Genomic DNA, 15,818 nt, shown 5'->3' with positions numbered 1-15,818 from the left:
TTGCCTCTGATGGAATTTGCCTGTGGTGTTGGTTTGCCTTTAGGTTGCTTCGCCAGAGAATTGATCAGCTGGAGAACTTAGTCCGCAGCCTGTCCAAGAAGCAGGCCTGCCGGCCCCAGCTGCCTACGTACGAGGCCCTGGTGCAGGAGGTCCACCACTACGTCAGCAGCGTCGCCCAGGCGCCCGCCGCCCAGGATCTGCTCACGCGGCTCCTGCAGGCCCTGCGCTCGGATGGGCCTCGGGCCGCCCAGGTGGCCCAGAACCTCCTGAAGGAGGAGGCCTCCTGGCAGCACTCGCAGCACCAGTTCCGGAGGCGGCTGGCCGAGGAGTTTGCCCTGTACCCGGACGCCACGGCCCCGCTGCAGGCCTCCATCTTGCAGCTGCAGCACGGCATGCGGCTGGTGGCGGGCGAGGTCCACGCCTCGCTCCAGGCTGGCCTGGCTGGCGCAGACGGGCTGCGGGCCCTGGCCACGTCCCTGCTGGCTTTCCCGTCGGTGGGCCCTGCCTTCCCTACCTACTACGCCCACGCAGACGCTCTGTGCTCTGTGAAGTCAGAGGAGGTGCTGCGTGGCCTCAGCAAGCTGACGCTCACGCGCTCGGGAGCACGGGAGCTGGAGGAGAAGGGCCAGAGCCCCTGCCCAAGCCGAGAGCAGCTGCTGCTGAACGCGCTCCTCTACCTGCGCTCCCACGCGCTCTGCAAGGGAGAGCTGGACCAGCGGGCCCTGCAGCTCTTCAGACACGCCTGTCAGGTGGGCCCACCTCCAGCCGGGCGCCGGGGACGCGAGCAGGGCGCCCGACATAGATGGGATCGTGTGGTTAGGGAGTGGGGATCGAGTAGCTGTTTCTTGCTTTTTCACATTTAATTGTCAGGTTTAGGGGTCTCTGTTAGTTTTTGAGAGATCAAAAAAAGTTACTAGTGACGTCAGTCCTTTGTTCCTGATGCACATTGCAGATGGTCTCTCCTCGTTTGTTGGTGTTGACTTTGTTTATGATGGGTTTTGCCATGTAACGGTATCAACTTCTATTAACATTAAGAAAATAACTTCTGCTTTCCTCGCTTACCAACAAAAGCAGTTTGTTCTCACTGTAGACAGTTAAAAGAATAAGTATAAGCTAAATTGTTAGATTCTGCCACTTAAAGCCATGTGAACCATATGAACTGTTAACACATTGGTATATCCCTATCACTAAATATTTACATTTGTATGTAAAGTCTTTTTGCTATTTTAGAAGAGAAAAAAACCCAAACCAGTGCCATTCTAAGAAAAGTCTTAAAGCTAGATCTTTGGGTAAAATTTCGAGAAAGCAGAATTGCAGAGACAAAGGTTAACTGCTGGCTTAGGCTTCTGATACAAACTGTCTTCCTGAATGGAGGAGGCTCATGTCCTCAGTCCTCCTCAGTACTGGGTGGTTTCTTGATAGTTTTTGCCAATTAGAGAACTTTAGAGGTAGTAGGGAATTTAGGAAATGTCTGGTATGGCCCAGTTTTACCTGATTGGTTCCCCAGGAACAACCAGTCCCCCGTCTATTTTCTCTTTGCCGAACCCATGGGCCATCCATCTCCCTGAGGTGCTGGCCAAGTGAGTCTGCATCACATGCCCACTTTGCTGACCCCTGACACAGAGCGCCACCCAGGCCTGACAGCAGGTCCCCAGTCCTGCAGATTTTCACACCTGCAAAATCGTAACAATACAGCAAGGAAGAATGTAGGAAAACCAGTTTGCTACAGATACATAGTTTGAAAACAAAGCCCATTTACTCTCTGCTACATGGAATAGTTTCTTGGACATGGTCATTTGTTTGTTTTTGAACCCTGGTGTTTTGTTTTCATGAGAAATGAGAAATAGATAGCAAATCCTGCCTTTGTTCACTAAGTGCCTGAGCAAAGGCAAATAAGCTTCTGCTGGAATGTGTGATTTGTCAGGAAATCATCAATGAGTGGGAGGAGCAGGAACGCATAGCCCAGGAGAAGGCCGCGCAGGAGAGCAGCCTGTACAGATACCGGGGCAGGACCCCCCGGACAGCGCTGGGCGAGGAGGAGGAAGAAGAGCGCGCCTTCAGGAGCCAGTTCCCGCCGCACGAGCAGGTAGGTAGTGTGCTCCCCTGGGCCACACCCCTCACCTCTGATTGGCTGGGTGGTTTTTTCCCCCCTTCCGGTTTTATTGAGATATAATTAACACACAGCACTGTTTGAATTTAAGGTGCTCAGCATAATGATCTGACTTCTATCTGTCATGCACCGATTACCACAATATAGTGAACACCCATCACTCATATAGATAAAAAATAAAACTTTTTTCCTTGTGATGAGAATTCTTGGGATTCACTCTATAACTGACTGCAACACTTTGTTAGGTGCTGTTACATTCCCTTTGAACGGTTTTGTAATTTTTAAAATAACTTCTTAATGCACATAATGAATGCTACTTCATCTTGATCATTCACACTCCATCCCTCCCCATTCCTTTCAGTCTGATTAGAACTGGATTTTTATTTGCACAAGTTCACTTGCTGTAATGTTATTTACAGGACTTCGCAGATATTTTGGCAGAACCCACACTAGAGGAGAAGGGGCCTTCAGGTGGGCAGGAAGAGGCAGCCCCCGCCGGCCTGTCGCAGAGCTCCATGCAGGCTGTGACGCGCGTCCACCAGCAGCTGTGCCTCGGCTTCGCCCGGTCCCTCTGGTACCAGCAGAGTCCACCGCCCCACGGGGCAGAGCACTACCTCAGCCTGTTTCTGTCCTGCTACCAGACGGGGGCCTCTCTCGTGACACACTTCTACCCCCTGATGGGTATGGTGGTTTGCTTCTCTTTAGCTCTTGGGAAATCAGAATGAGTCATGTGATTGCTGCTTCTGGAACAGTTAAAACTGCTACCTCCCTGTTTTTGCTAAGTTCGAAATGATGGCGTTTCCCTTAACTTAAGGGACTTAAAGCTAATTCTAAAATCGATTTAAAATTCTGCCATAACCATGGTTTCTCATCCTTTGAATACTTTGGGTTAAAGGGATTAAGAAAGTAAGGATACGCTATTAGTTTTAATGGTCTTGTTTCTCCACATTATTTCTAATTTCCCTCTAACAGCTTTGGTGCTTTTCTAATGAAATCATGTATTTCTGGGAGTAGCCCAGGAACTCAGAAATTAATTTCACAGGGTATGGTTTGATGCAGTTTCCTACATGACCTCATGATTTGTTCCATGCAAGTAGGAAGGAAGCTTTCATTCTGCCTCTATTTCTCATGAAAACAAAACACCATGGTTTAAGTAGGAAGGAAGCTTTCATTTCTGCCGAGAAGAGCCCCCAAAACTGGGAATTTGAATCCTTCAAACTGCACCCTCTTTGATTATGTGGAGGCAGCATCTGTGTATCCTGAAACTTGGCAGGTTTTGGTGACCACTTGGTATCAGAGTCACAGTCTCCTGGGCTTGTGTTGCTTTGGGGGGAATGGCGTTGCCATGTCTGCTGCATTCAGTCTCTGTCATTCATTATTTCTGAGCGTGTTTCTAACATCTTTGTAACTTAACACCAACCTTCCTGTGATCTTGTTAATGACTTCACAGGAGTTGAGCTGAATGACCAGCTCTTGGGCAGCCAGCTCTTGGCCTGCACCCTATCCCATAACACTCTCTTTGGGGAAGCGACCTCAGACCTGATGGTGAAGCCTGACGGGCCCTACGACTTCTACCATCACCCCAACATCCCAGAAGCTCGGCAGTGCCAGCCCGTGCTTCAGGGCTTCTCGGAGGCGGTTCACCGGCTGCTGCAGGATTGGCCAGAGCACCCGGCGCTTGAGCAGGTGGGGCGGCGGTGGGGAGGCGGCTTCTCACTGTCCCAGGTGCATCGACTTGCACACTGGTGACACGGAGGTTTTACAGAACGCGGTTCGAGGAGGCACTGTTTCCTGTAGGAAGAATATACACGTTTGTAATGCTGCTTGTGAATGGTGTTTGAGATTCCACTTACTTTATCTGTTGCTCAGGGTTTGCCATCCACATATGAAATGCTGCTGCATTGCTCTTTATTCAGACACTTCCTTCTGTAAACGAGGGTCTGGCTTTTTCAAGCTTGGTAGTTTTAACTCAGATCCTTGCTCTGTGATCTTCAGCTAATTCTGTAATAACTTATAAGAGAGTAATAAGAGCAATTACCTTATCAAACTGAGCCTCCCTTCCAGAGTAATACAGCAGAGAAAGTGTTTATCTTGGGCGGGATCCGCAGCCCTGGAGTTTTACCCAGAGCATTCATGGGTGCTTGTGAAGCAGGGCCGGTCTTCAGTACCCTGTGACTGTGGGCGATTGATAGTCCCGTGAGCATGCCCAGATCTTTTTCTCTCCCCGCTGCAGCTGCTGGTTGTAATGGACCGAATCTGTAGTTTCCCACTTTCCAGCCCCATCTCAAAGTTCCTGAATGGCTTAGAGATCCTTCTGGCAAAGGCACAGGTAAGAGGATTCTCTCTCTAGTCCTCAGTTTGTCATCAACCGAAGATTCTCTTATTGTTCAAGTTTGGCTTCAGACTGGCTGCATCTTCACCCCCTCAGTCCTCTCATAGCCTCTGAAGTGGCTGGTGCTCCCCTGCTTTTCAGATTAGGGCTCTGGACTTTAAGGGGGGTCACGTGACTGACAATACAGAGATTCAAACTCGGGTCTGCAAACCCTGTGCTGTTTGCTCAGCTGGAGGTTAGTCAGGCCGCCAGGAAGATCTCCGAGCTGGATAAGCAGGGTGGTTACGTGCTGGTGCGTGCAGGCATGCTAAGTTGCTTCAGTCATGTCCGACTCTTTGTGACCCTAGGCTTGAAGTCCACCGGGCCCCTCTGTCCGTGGAATTTCCCAGGCAAGACTCCTGGAGTGGGTTGCCAAGATCCTCCAAGGGATCTTCCTGACCCAGGGATCAAACCCATGTCTCTTATGTCTCCTGCATTGGCAGACGCGTTCTTTACCACTAGCGCCACCTGGTACATCAGTATAGAAGTTGTTTAAGGTCCCAGTGGTCTTTGCTTAAGAAAAGTCAAGGATGTACCTGAGGGAGGAGGTGATCAGGGGGCTGAATAACGGCTGTAGTGAATTTCTTCTGTGTCTCGTCAGGATTGGGAGGAGAATGCAAGTCGAGCCCTGTCCCTGAGGAAACATCTTGATTTGGTCAGTCAGTTGATCATCCGTTGGCGTAAACTGGAACTGAAGTGAGTGATTCATTTGCCACTCCCCCTCCTGATTACATGGTAGGGACAGGGACTTTGGATGGGCTGTTTCTTGAGAGTTGAGGTCATGTGTCAGCTGGAGACCAGAGAGCAGCATGCATTCCGAGGCAGCAGAGCGGCAGCTTCATGTAGGAGGAGAGAACTGTGGATGTTTAGCTCCCGTCTTCGAGGTTTCACGTATTTGAATGGGTTTCCTTACATGCCTCCTTGGCCTCTCCTCCCACATTGCAGCTGCTGGTCCATGAGTTTGGATAATACCCTGAAGCGCCACACTGAGAAATCCACGAGGCACTGGTTCTCCATCTACCAGATGCTGGAGAAGCACATGCAGGAGCAGACAGAGGAGCAAGAAGGTAACGCCTGGCCGCGAATTCCCACTTATGTGGAGGGTCCGGGCTAAGCCTGACGTGCTGCAGCGTCTGGGGTTTACCGCTCCCCTCTCCCCCCACTGCTTCCACACAGGACGTGTTGTGTGACTGCCGTATTCCCGAGAGGCCAGCCGAAAAAGCTGTGTAGTTCTTTTCTTACTGAGAACAATGATGACAGTCAGAGAGGCTTAAGTGACTTATCCAGAGTCTAGAGAGCCAGTTGTAAGATAAGACTTCCTTATTCTCTGGGTCCATGGGACAAGTCAGGGGGAGTTTCTGTCTTGGTAGGTGGCAGTTACAGTGCTTGAGTTAAGAGGGTTTCATCTCATGCTTAGAACGAGGGCCTCATAGTCCAGTTCCCCCGTTTGCCACGAGTGCGTGTCACACACACTGGGAGTGCAGCTGCCCTTTGTAAACCAGCTTGAAATTGAGCTGTGGTCCTGCTCCAACTCACGTTAGCTGGTGTCCCGCGGGGACCTCATAGTAGGGTGTGTGTATTAGGACGCTGCGTGAAGAGTGCAGACACGCGTGTGTTTTCCTCTTTGAATCTCTAAAGATGACAAACAGATGACCCTGATGTTGCTGGTGAGCACTTTACAAGCGTTTATTGAAGGATCCTCACTGGGCGAGTTCCACATACGGCTTCAGATGTTACTGGTTTTCCATTGTCATGTCTTGCTGATGCCACAAGTCGAAGGAAAAGGTGAGGATATACATATGTGTGTATCAAATTTTTTTTCTTTAATTTTACCGTATGCTGTTAAAATGATTAGGCTCTGAATTCGTGAGACAGGTGTCTTGATGCATACCAGGTTTTAAATAAGACATTTTCAGTTGTCTTTTACTGTAATGTGATTCAGGTGAGATAAAGAGAAAAACACAGAAATCAAGTGCAGACTGGTTATAACTGAATCCCTGGCTGATGAACTGTGGCAGCGGCAAGGCAACAGATGCGGATCCTGGGAGCTGGTGTGTTGAGGCAGCACGTCTGTCTGTCTAGACGGCGCATATGTCCCACTCAGCTTCTGCTTGATCCAGGCTATAATTAGGTTCTTTGATCTCAGGAGAGCACTGCCACATATCAAGCAACTGCACAGAAAACTTCTGTCAGTTACCGTCCCTGACCACAGCAGTTTAGAGAAGAGTGTCACTGTAAGGTATAGATTTACGTGGATGAGTAGTCAAGGTGAGCTCTTAATATGCCATCTTTTAAAACGGGCTTAGTTTCTGCTGACTGCACAGTCAGATTCTGAGAAAGAGTTGGAAATTGTGAGTTTGGTAGAACATCTGAGTATGCCTCTTTTAAGAACAAAAGTGCGATTGAAGAAAATATCCACTGCAGACTGAAATGAAGAAAATAGGGGTAGTGTTGGCAGCCTGCATCTCTGGGAACCGCTAAGCCCGGCTCCCCCGTGAGCTGTTACATAATCTGTGGGTGCTCTGCTGTGAGGTCGTGGCCCAGAGAGTCACGAGGGAGGATCACCTCTAAGTGTGCAGCCCCGAGGGAGAAGCCAGCAGCACGCGTGGTTTTCATTTCCTTTTCCTTTTTTCCAGATGCACTTTGCAGTGTTCTGTGGAACCTGTACCATTATTACAAGCAATTCTTTGACCGGGTCCAGGCCAAAATTGTGGAACTTCGATCCCCCCTAGAAAAGGAGCTTAAGGTAAGATGAACAGCAGTCATAATCACTCTTGGGAGAACAAAAGCAGCAAATTCTTTTCCAGTTCTGTTTTTTAATCCAGTGAAACGGGGGCTCTGAGGAATGGAGGGGAGCATCGCAGCAGCAGGTTCTGCGTTTTGTGGCATGGGCTCCATGGCCGCCCTGGCCACGTGTGCGAGGGTTCCGTGGAGCGGCTGCCATCAGAGGCGCCTAAGAGGACTGTTAGGGCCCACGCCCCAGCTGCAGCCGGACGGCAGCTCCCTCTTCAGCTCAGAGGAGCGCCACCTGGTGTCAGGCTGTGGGCTGCGGGGGTGCCGGGGGGGCAATGAGAATCGCAGCTGTTGTGGACCCAACACCGGTTTATGCTGGAGTACACAGCGACATACCGATCGTAGCAGCAATTTTTCCATCCCTGTGAGATAAACACAAGTCCCTTTATTTGACTTGTTTTACTTGTTCGCTGACACGCCGTCCTGTGTCAGGGATGAAGAGCGCTCTGGTCATCACACGGGTGATCTAGAAAGAGGCAGAATGACACCAGCTTTGTAAAGCCCATCCTTGAGCTTCATTTTTCTTACAGGAATTCGTTAAGATATCCAAGTGGAATGATGTCAGCTTCTGGTCTATTAAGCAATCTGTGGAAAAGACACACAGGTAATCCATCTTTTAAAACGGGGAGTGGCCAGAACTCAGAATTTCTGAATGGTAGACAGCATGACTGCATTGTTACAGAGGCCTGACTTGTGCTGCCTTAAACTTGGTAAAAACACTGGACTGTTCTGTCTGCACAGCACCACCCTCCCACCCAACGCAGTCTCACTGCGGGAGGAGCTGATGTGTCTGGAGGCAGAGCAGACTGCATGCTGCTGAAGGTCCAGTCCTCTGCCACCTGCTCGCCTTCAGCCAAGGGATCCCGCCGTTCCTGGCCTCAGTTGAGATCAGAATACCTGCCATGCTTTTTCCTTTAAAAAAAAACAAAAGATTATGACTTTCTAAGACACTCGTTGTATACCAAAAGTACAAGTTCTTAAGTTGCCTGTGTATGCATTATGTCATTTACATATTTCCTCACTTTCCCATTTTTACTTTTTCCTGCCCTTATCTCCCATTACCTGGGGGCCAGAACCCTCTTTAAATTCATGAAGAAATTTGAAGCTATCCTGAGCGAACCCTGCCGATCATCCCTGGTGGAAGGTGACGAGGAGGAGCAGCCGGACCCTTTGCCAAGGCCGACAGGTGCCGCCGCGAGTGAGGAGTCCCCCATTCAGAGTCTGAACAGGGCGCTGAAGGAGACCCTGTTAGCCCGGCCAGCAGCCGCACAGGTATTAGCTCGCGGGATGGTGTTTACTTCTTCCTGAGCTGGTTGGACGCGGTCTGTGCTTTCTGTGGGAGACCTGCCCTGAGAGCTAGGTGAGGGAATGCCTTTGAAATCTTCCTCTTTGGGCTAGTGGTGTGGTGTTCGTCTTTCTGACCCTGCTGCCTAGTAAGGCAAAAAGCGGTAATCTTCGTGCTGGAAGCTTAATGTGGGCCTGTGTACAAAACCATTGTACTTAACTGTGAACAGTTCACTTACCCGCAAGGGAAGATTTAGGGCATCAGCTTAGGGACAGGACATGGAAGCTGCCTTTGGGACCTCACGTGATGAGGCTGCTGCACACACCAGGAGTGACGGTGTGTGGTGACTGCTGCTTTGAAGCGGTTGCTGATGACCAGGTGTGGAAATGTGTGAACTTCCATCACGGCCAAGACTTAAGAACTGGCTTACGAAATTCCTGAAAGTGGAAACAGTTATCAAGACCTTGAGTGAGCAGGTCTGTTGCAGGAGGGTGTCCCTGCTGCAGAGTCACCGGGTGAGGGGAGCAATGGCTCTTGCCGTCATGTTGTGCTTTCCACGCTGGGTTAGAGAGTTAGCAGTGCAGTTCTTCAAGCTGTGTTAAATATGTTAATAGTTCAGAAAGCTTAGTAGAAAGTGAGCCTCCAGCTGTGATATGGCTGCACACATATGATATGACTGCCAAATTTATTTTCTTTTGATTGTATTCATCACCTCACCGCTCATAATGCTAATCAAATTTTTTGTTATCGATGAAAGCACAAGAATTTCAGGGATTCCTCAGGGAAAAAAGGAGTGAAGCTGTGCCCTCGACAGACGAACCCTTTTCCCTTTGCCTAGTTTCCCTTCATCTGCTGCCTTCCCTAGTAACTGGATCCTGGTATTAGAAGTGTCAGGAATTAGAGGGTGATGAGAGATGGCGGCTGAAGTAGGCCTTGGCGGTCAGGTTCACGCTGCCCGTGTCTGAGAAGCGCGATGTGGCGCATGATCTCAGAGGGAGCAGCTAGGCTGCCCAGTCCCGCCTTCAGGAGCAGGAGCGCGGACGGCAGCTCTGGGGGCTTCCCTGAGGGGCCTCGCACCCCAGCCACACTCTTCTAAGCTCCTGAGGCACATGCTGTCTTTCTTTTGGTGATGTTTTATTTGTTCTGTGAGACTTCAGAGACGGGGCAGGGGGAACTTCCTGCTGCTGAGCCCATGTGTGGAGGGCACGACGTTTAATTCCGCACCCGTGTCGGGGTGGACCGTGACTGTTATCCTCTGTCTCACAGGCCACTGTTCCAGAGCCGTGTCAGGGCGCCCCGCTCCCCTCGGAAGGGGCCCTTCTGCGTCGCTTGCCGAAACTCCTGAAACGCATGAGGAAGATGTGCCTGACGCTCATCGAGGGAAGCCCTCTGCCCCGCCTTGTGGAGGGCCTCGACCAGTTCACCGGTGGGTGCATGCGCAGACCGAGGGGGCTTTCCTTCTGAGGTGGCCCCGGTGGCCCAGGAAAGCTGGAGTTCATTACCTGTGTCCTAGTAGCGTAGAGCAGGTGATTGAACAAGCAAGTGGGTCACAAGCCAGCCAAAACCCGGACGCCGTCCGCGGAGACCGGAGATGGTCACCGTGGTTTCCGTCTTGTCCTCCTCGTGCAGACCGGGCGGTGTAGCCGTTCGCTACAGCAGCCCTGCCCATGTCAGCTCTTCCCGGTCAGGGCCAGGAGTGAAGGGTTTCTCAGAGTCTGGACGCTGTCCCTACCTCTCAGAATGTTGTCTCTCTCGAGTTAAAGGAGAAGGAAAGTTCATCCACAGTCCCTTTCTTTTTCCTTTCACTTCAAAGAGGCACAGCGTCTCATCTCCCTGGTTGTTCTTGCTCTGCAGTGTATCAGCAATGGCTGGGAAAGGGGATCCAGAACTTAATAGACTGTTTGGGCCATTGGCAGCCTTTCACCACTTTCTCCACCTCCACCCAGCCCCAACAAGTGTGGGGTCACAGTGAAGCTGGTCCTTCTCCAGTAAGGCTGCAGTCTGACATCAGAAAAATATTTAAAAAGAAAAAAAACTCATTAGCAGGACTTTCCTGGCAGTCCAGTGGTTAAGACTCTGTGCTCCCAATGCAGGGGACCCAGATTTGATCCCTGGTCAGGGAACTGGATCCCACAATGCTGCAATTAAGACCTGGCACAGCCAAGTAAATAAAGTAAAAACCAGCTTGTTAGAGTAATAGCCTAATAACCAATTTTCAAGATAAGCTGCCTGCCTGCGCCCAGTGATGGGGGTGCGTGGCCTGCAGACCCCAGGCGTGCCCTTTGGGAGACGCACGGCGACCTCTGCTGGTGCTGTGCTGAGCGTGTGGGGGTGCAGGCTCTCCGCTGGAGGCTGGACCGCCTGCCTTTGTCTGCTTGGCTGCCTTGGCAACGTACAGCTGACCTGTGAATAGCGCGGGCGCTGGGGGCATCGCCCCTTAGAGCTGGGAAATCCAAGTGTCACTTAGAGTCGGGCATCTGTGTCCAGGTGCCACATCCACGAATTCATTCACTCGGGCGCGTGTAAGCCCTGAGGTATTTACTATTGGGGAAAAAAAAACCTCCCATGTAAGTAAGTGGACCCATACCGTTCAAACCCACGTTGTTCAAGGGGCAGCTGTGCCACGTCTTGGGTGGTTTAAACAATAGAAATTTGTTTTCTCACAGTTTCGGAGACTGAAAGTCCAAGATGAGAGTGTCAGCAGGGCTGGTTTTTTCCGAGGCTCTCTCCTTGGCTTGTAGCTGCCTTTTCTGTGTCCCTGTTTATTAAGGTTGCCAGCTAGATTAGAGTAGAGCCCACCCACAAGGCCTCCTTTTATCTTCATGGGCTCTTTAAAGGCCCCATCTCTAAATCCAGTCATATTCTGAGGTCCTAGGAGATGAGGACTTCGGCGTGGACTTGGCAGGACATGCAGTCCGCTTATGACACTTCCTGTGGCAGATTGGCAGCGCCTAAGGCAGCCCAGTGCTGGAGAAAGAATCTGGGCATTGGAGTCAGTTCAGCCAGGGTTCAAGTCCTGGCTTCAGGTCCGCTCTGTAGCTGAATGGCCTTTGGAAAATGAGTAGACTTTCTGAGCCTCTTAGAGTGGCTACAAAGAAGGTCTGGAGGTCCTGGCTTCAGGTCCGCTCTGTAGCTGAATGGCCTTTGGAAAGTGACTAGACTTGCTGAGCCTCTCAGAGTGGAGCAGACAGGTTAGAAGGACGTTTTCGAAGTGCACGGTACAGCATAGAAGCTCAGTTCATGTCGCAGTCACGGGAAATTTATTCAAGTGTTTAAAGTTCCTAGTGTAAATCATGGCACATGATCCAGGTTCAGTAAGTGTTTTTTGCCTGACTGATTATAAAACCCCTGGATAAAAAGATTAGCTCCTTTTATTTGGGCTGTTTGTTGTCAAGATAGATTGTTTCCGATTCTTCTCTTGTCATGCGTGTCCTCAGCTGTTACTGAGAATTTACCAGTGCTGAGGACTGTTAGATATAAAGATGAATGACACTTGGTGTTTGTTCCCAAAACGTCCTTGGTCTTGGGTAATCTGAGTCTATTAAGGATTCCTGGGGATTTCGTGTTTCCCCCTTGTCTTCCCTGCAGGCGAAGTCATCTCCTTTGTGAGTGAGCTTCAGAGCTTAAAGGTGGACCCCTCCGCAGAGAAGGAGAAGCAGCGGTCGGAGGCCAAGCACATTCTCAGGCAGAAGCAGCGAGCTTTAGCAGATCTCTTCAAACACCTGACAAAAGCTGGTACAGTTTTCACTGGAAACTCAATGGAGTACACTCATCTGCTTTTAGGAAGAAAAATAACACGGTTGATTTGGGGAAACTTTGTAGACACCGTTGAGATAGTGCGAAACATAAGGTGGAAGGCAAGGTTTTGAAATGCCATTCTGGGAGTTCTACTTACACATACGAAAATCCTATGATGACCATTTGTGACTCTCAAATAGTCTCACGGTTTTGCAGTGAGGTTTCCCGGAAACCATGTGTTTTATTTTCATGAGCACATACCCTTCCAGTGTTGCATAGAGAGCAGCGCTTCTCGACGTAACTCGGGTATGAACTACCGGGGGAATCTTGCTGAAGTGCAGAAGCGGATTCTGTTTTGCTCAGTGTGGGGCAGGGCCTGAGAGTCCTGGGCAGTGCTGTTCCCAGGACACGACTTTGATTAGCGGTGGCATTGCTAACCCATTCTCTTCAGAGTTTCTTTATTTAAAAACATGCTGTTTATTTCCTAGGTTTGTCGTATCGCAAAGGTCTTTCCTGGGCCCGTACAAAAAACCCTCAAGAAATGCTCCATCTTCGCCCGTTGGATCTCCAGAGCGCATTGTCTATAGTCAGCAGCACTCAGGAGGCTGATTCTAGGTTGGTGTTTTTAATTATAAATGGAGCGAGTCCGCTGAGCCCCCACGGCCTCATCTGCCAGAGTGGGGGCAGCAGTGCTTCTGCCCTAGAGTCGCCATAAGGATAACGTTTAGAAGAGTACCGGCTCAGGACTGGCAGGTGGTGAGCACCTAGCAAGTGTTAATTTTCTTTTCTAAAAAACTTCCCTCTCCTTCTGCCCTTTTAAAAGGTAAGGAGCGAATGTAAAACACTGGACTCTGGGCTCTGTTGGGAGTCTGGTGGGGTGAGGAAGACAAGGGACCACTTTGAGCATTTAAAGCAAGTGTTAGTAACTGTTGATTTTCTTCTTTTCGTTTCTCTTTCCTCCTCATGTTCATCTCTGCCATTGTTTTTTTGGCCCTTTGATTTTTTCCTGAGGCCTGCTCACTTGGCTTGAATGTACAGGTGAAAATCTGTAGGAGAATGGTCACCTTCTTAAGCGTGCCGTGTACACAGACCTCTTCTAAGGCCTCATGTTATTGTCACATCCTTTGTGTAAAGGACTGATGAGTACTTAATTCAGTGGGTCCTCACAGAAGTAAATCTGATCAGACTCGTGGCTTCTGGTTGTGGCTGAATGGACCAGTCTCTGACTCCTCAGGATCTGGGGTGGAGATAGTGGTTTTAATTAATTACATCATGTTGATTTCTCCTCCAGGTTGCTTACAGAAATCTCGTCTTCGTGGGAGAGCTGCCAGAAGTACTTCTATCGTTCTCTTGCACGGCATGTCAGGCTTAGTGCGGTCCTGGCGGCTCCTGCCAAGGTAGGATGATGGAGCCTTGGGATTGCAGGACCTGGGGACTCCTGTCCATCCAGGACAGCATCCTCAGACCTGGTCACATGATCACAGCCCATCACTGGAGGTGACTGAGTTCTTTGCAGTTGTCAACCTGAGAATGTGATGTAGTCAATGTAATTTTGTGCTTAACCAGAAAGTATTTGGTAACAAGTTCCATTACTCACTGTTTGCTAGCAGGTCCAAATCCTTAAGAAAAATTATGGAAGAAAAACTTCAAATTGAGAGTGCCACCCTCAGATTTTTCTCCCCTCCTTGTAAATTGAGAAAAGATCACCGATACCCAGTTTTGGTGTTAAACTAGTTCCTGCTCACGGAACGTCCATGGTCTGTGGAAGCATCCCAGAGGTGGACGGATGTGTGGCCTCTAGAGGGCAGAGCACCCAGCTTGCCCCCACGGGGCTCCTCCAGGAGCGCGGATCGGAGGCGTCTTCACCACGCGCCCCCTCAGCATGCTCTCCTCTCTCCCTGCAGGAGGTGGGCGCTGGCCACGTGGAGCGGTGTGGCGGGTTCTCGGCGCATCTGATGAAGGTGCTCATCCGACAGCGACGGTCCCTGACGGCGCTGACGGAGCAGTGGATCCTCCTCAGGTGTTGCTGACTGGCTGCGTTTCTGGGAATGAATAGGGGAGAATTTTGTGCGGCTCACAGTTGCTACATGAGCTGCTCCCAGTTGTGATGTGAGGTCTGAGGCCTGAAGAGGCAGATGGGGTTGCCTTGGCTCGGCCCCTTACTTTTGATGGTAACACTTCTGCCCCCTGGTGTTGGCAGCACCTCTGGAGGATGAGTTGAAGGCTGAGTCAGACGGGAAAAGTGGTCACAGCTGAACCACACCTGGGTCTGGAGTGAGGGAGTCCGTGGTTGGCAGTCCATGCAGACAGAGGGACAGGGTTGCATCATGGCGTCGGGGCATCCCAGCCTCTGGGCACAGGTCAGATGTGATTTGACTTCAGTTCGTTAGGCTTTTTGGATCACCGAGTTGCAGTTTGCTGAACTGTACCCAGATGCTACCCAACGGAAACAGATATTTAAAAAGATGAGGATGGCTAGGAAGCCTGTCATCACCTGCTGAGTGGATCCTTGGCTGAGAGATCATATTCTAGACTGTAGTCACTTCAGCTATTTTATCTCTGCTCACAAGAGTTTATATAGCAAAGTATACTACATTTACTAGATTTTTTATTTTAGAAAATAGTGGCTGCGGTCACTGCGGGGCTGTGACTGCGGGGTATGAGAGGCCTGTCGGGGCAGACGATAAGCAGTGAGTTCCCCTTCTTCTGCTACTCTGAAGCCTTTAAACACCAAAGGCTGTGTTTACGTACTTTGGCAGGCATGTGATCAGACCTTTTACTCCTCTGGGGGAGCCTCTCTTCTTGATTGTGTGGAAGAGCCCTTACTTCACCCAGAAATCGGTGCATTCACTGCTAACACAGGCTCGCAGACGCAGTCGAAGGTGCCATGTGTTTTTCCCCTGGGCTTGTTTCTCTGCGCAGGAACCTCCTGAGTTGTGTGCAGGAGATGGACGGCAGGCTGACGGGGCCGCCCGTCTACCCCGTGGCCTTCCCGCCCCAGGACGCGGTGCAGCAGTGGACGGAGAGGCTGCAGCACGCGGCGATGCAGGCCCAAGTCCTGCTGGAGCAGCTCTCCTGGCTCCTCCGGTGCTGCCCGGCTGCCGGCCCCGGCCCCGGCCCCGGCCCCGGCCCGGAGGACCCGGCGCGCCGCGAGGGGCGGCTCCCCGGAGCAGCGCCCGACCCGACCCCGTCAGACCCGAGCTTCCCGTCCCCAGCTCCGGAAACGCAGCTGCCCGCTGGCTGCCGCATGCGGAGACCGGACCCGCGTTGGCAGCAGTCCGCTGCGAGGGTAGCGGAGATGCTGAAGACCGTTAAAGCCGTGAAAGCTGACGTCGACAGAGCCAGGCGGCAGTCTTGCGAGGCGCTCTTTCATTCTTGGTGAGTGCGCGGTGCCTGCTCCGCCTCCGCGTGGGCGCGCGGTCACGGTTTAGTGAGGGCGCGAGAGGGGCGTGCTCCGCCCTCAGTTTCCCAGTGAGCTGCGTAGTGCTCTGTGGCGCGTGTCCAGCTGTAAGTCGCTAGGT

The 15,818-nt window shown here is 51.0% G+C and overlaps 1 protein-coding gene across 2 annotated transcripts in view; it reads left to right on the top strand.

Annotated features, from left to right (window-relative positions):
• MDN1 (midasin AAA ATPase 1) overlaps positions 1-15,818 on the top strand; it is a 135,833-nt gene that overhangs the window by 93,046 nt on the left and 26,969 nt on the right. For both annotated transcript variants that reach the window (XM_043439461.1, XM_043439460.1), the window contains exons 63-79: positions 44-749; positions 1,925-2,086; positions 2,530-2,791; positions 3,561-3,796; positions 4,344-4,439; positions 5,083-5,177; positions 5,427-5,548; positions 6,120-6,266; positions 7,118-7,227; positions 7,805-7,878; positions 8,348-8,546; positions 9,826-9,985; positions 12,148-12,294; positions 12,786-12,912; positions 13,589-13,694; positions 14,202-14,317; positions 15,220-15,675. In XM_043439461.1, the coding sequence (XP_043295396.1) occupies positions 44-749; positions 1,925-2,086; positions 2,530-2,791; positions 3,561-3,796; positions 4,344-4,439; positions 5,083-5,177; positions 5,427-5,548; positions 6,120-6,266; positions 7,118-7,227; positions 7,805-7,878; positions 8,348-8,546; positions 9,826-9,985; positions 12,148-12,294; positions 12,786-12,912; positions 13,589-13,694; positions 14,202-14,317; positions 15,220-15,675 (3,321 nt within the window). The remainder of the gene's footprint in view (positions 1-43; positions 750-1,924; positions 2,087-2,529; positions 2,792-3,560; positions 3,797-4,343; positions 4,440-5,082; positions 5,178-5,426; positions 5,549-6,119; positions 6,267-7,117; positions 7,228-7,804; positions 7,879-8,347; positions 8,547-9,825; positions 9,986-12,147; positions 12,295-12,785; positions 12,913-13,588; positions 13,695-14,201; positions 14,318-15,219; positions 15,676-15,818) is intronic.

The sequence above is a fragment of the Cervus canadensis genome, chromosome 20 (assembly GCF_019320065.1).
Source record: "Cervus canadensis isolate Bull #8, Minnesota chromosome 20, ASM1932006v1, whole genome shotgun sequence".
Lineage (NCBI taxonomy): Eukaryota > Metazoa > Chordata > Mammalia > Artiodactyla > Cervidae > Cervus > Cervus canadensis.
Note: the sequence above shows the minus strand (reverse complement) of the source record. Positions and strands in the feature narration are given on the sequence as shown.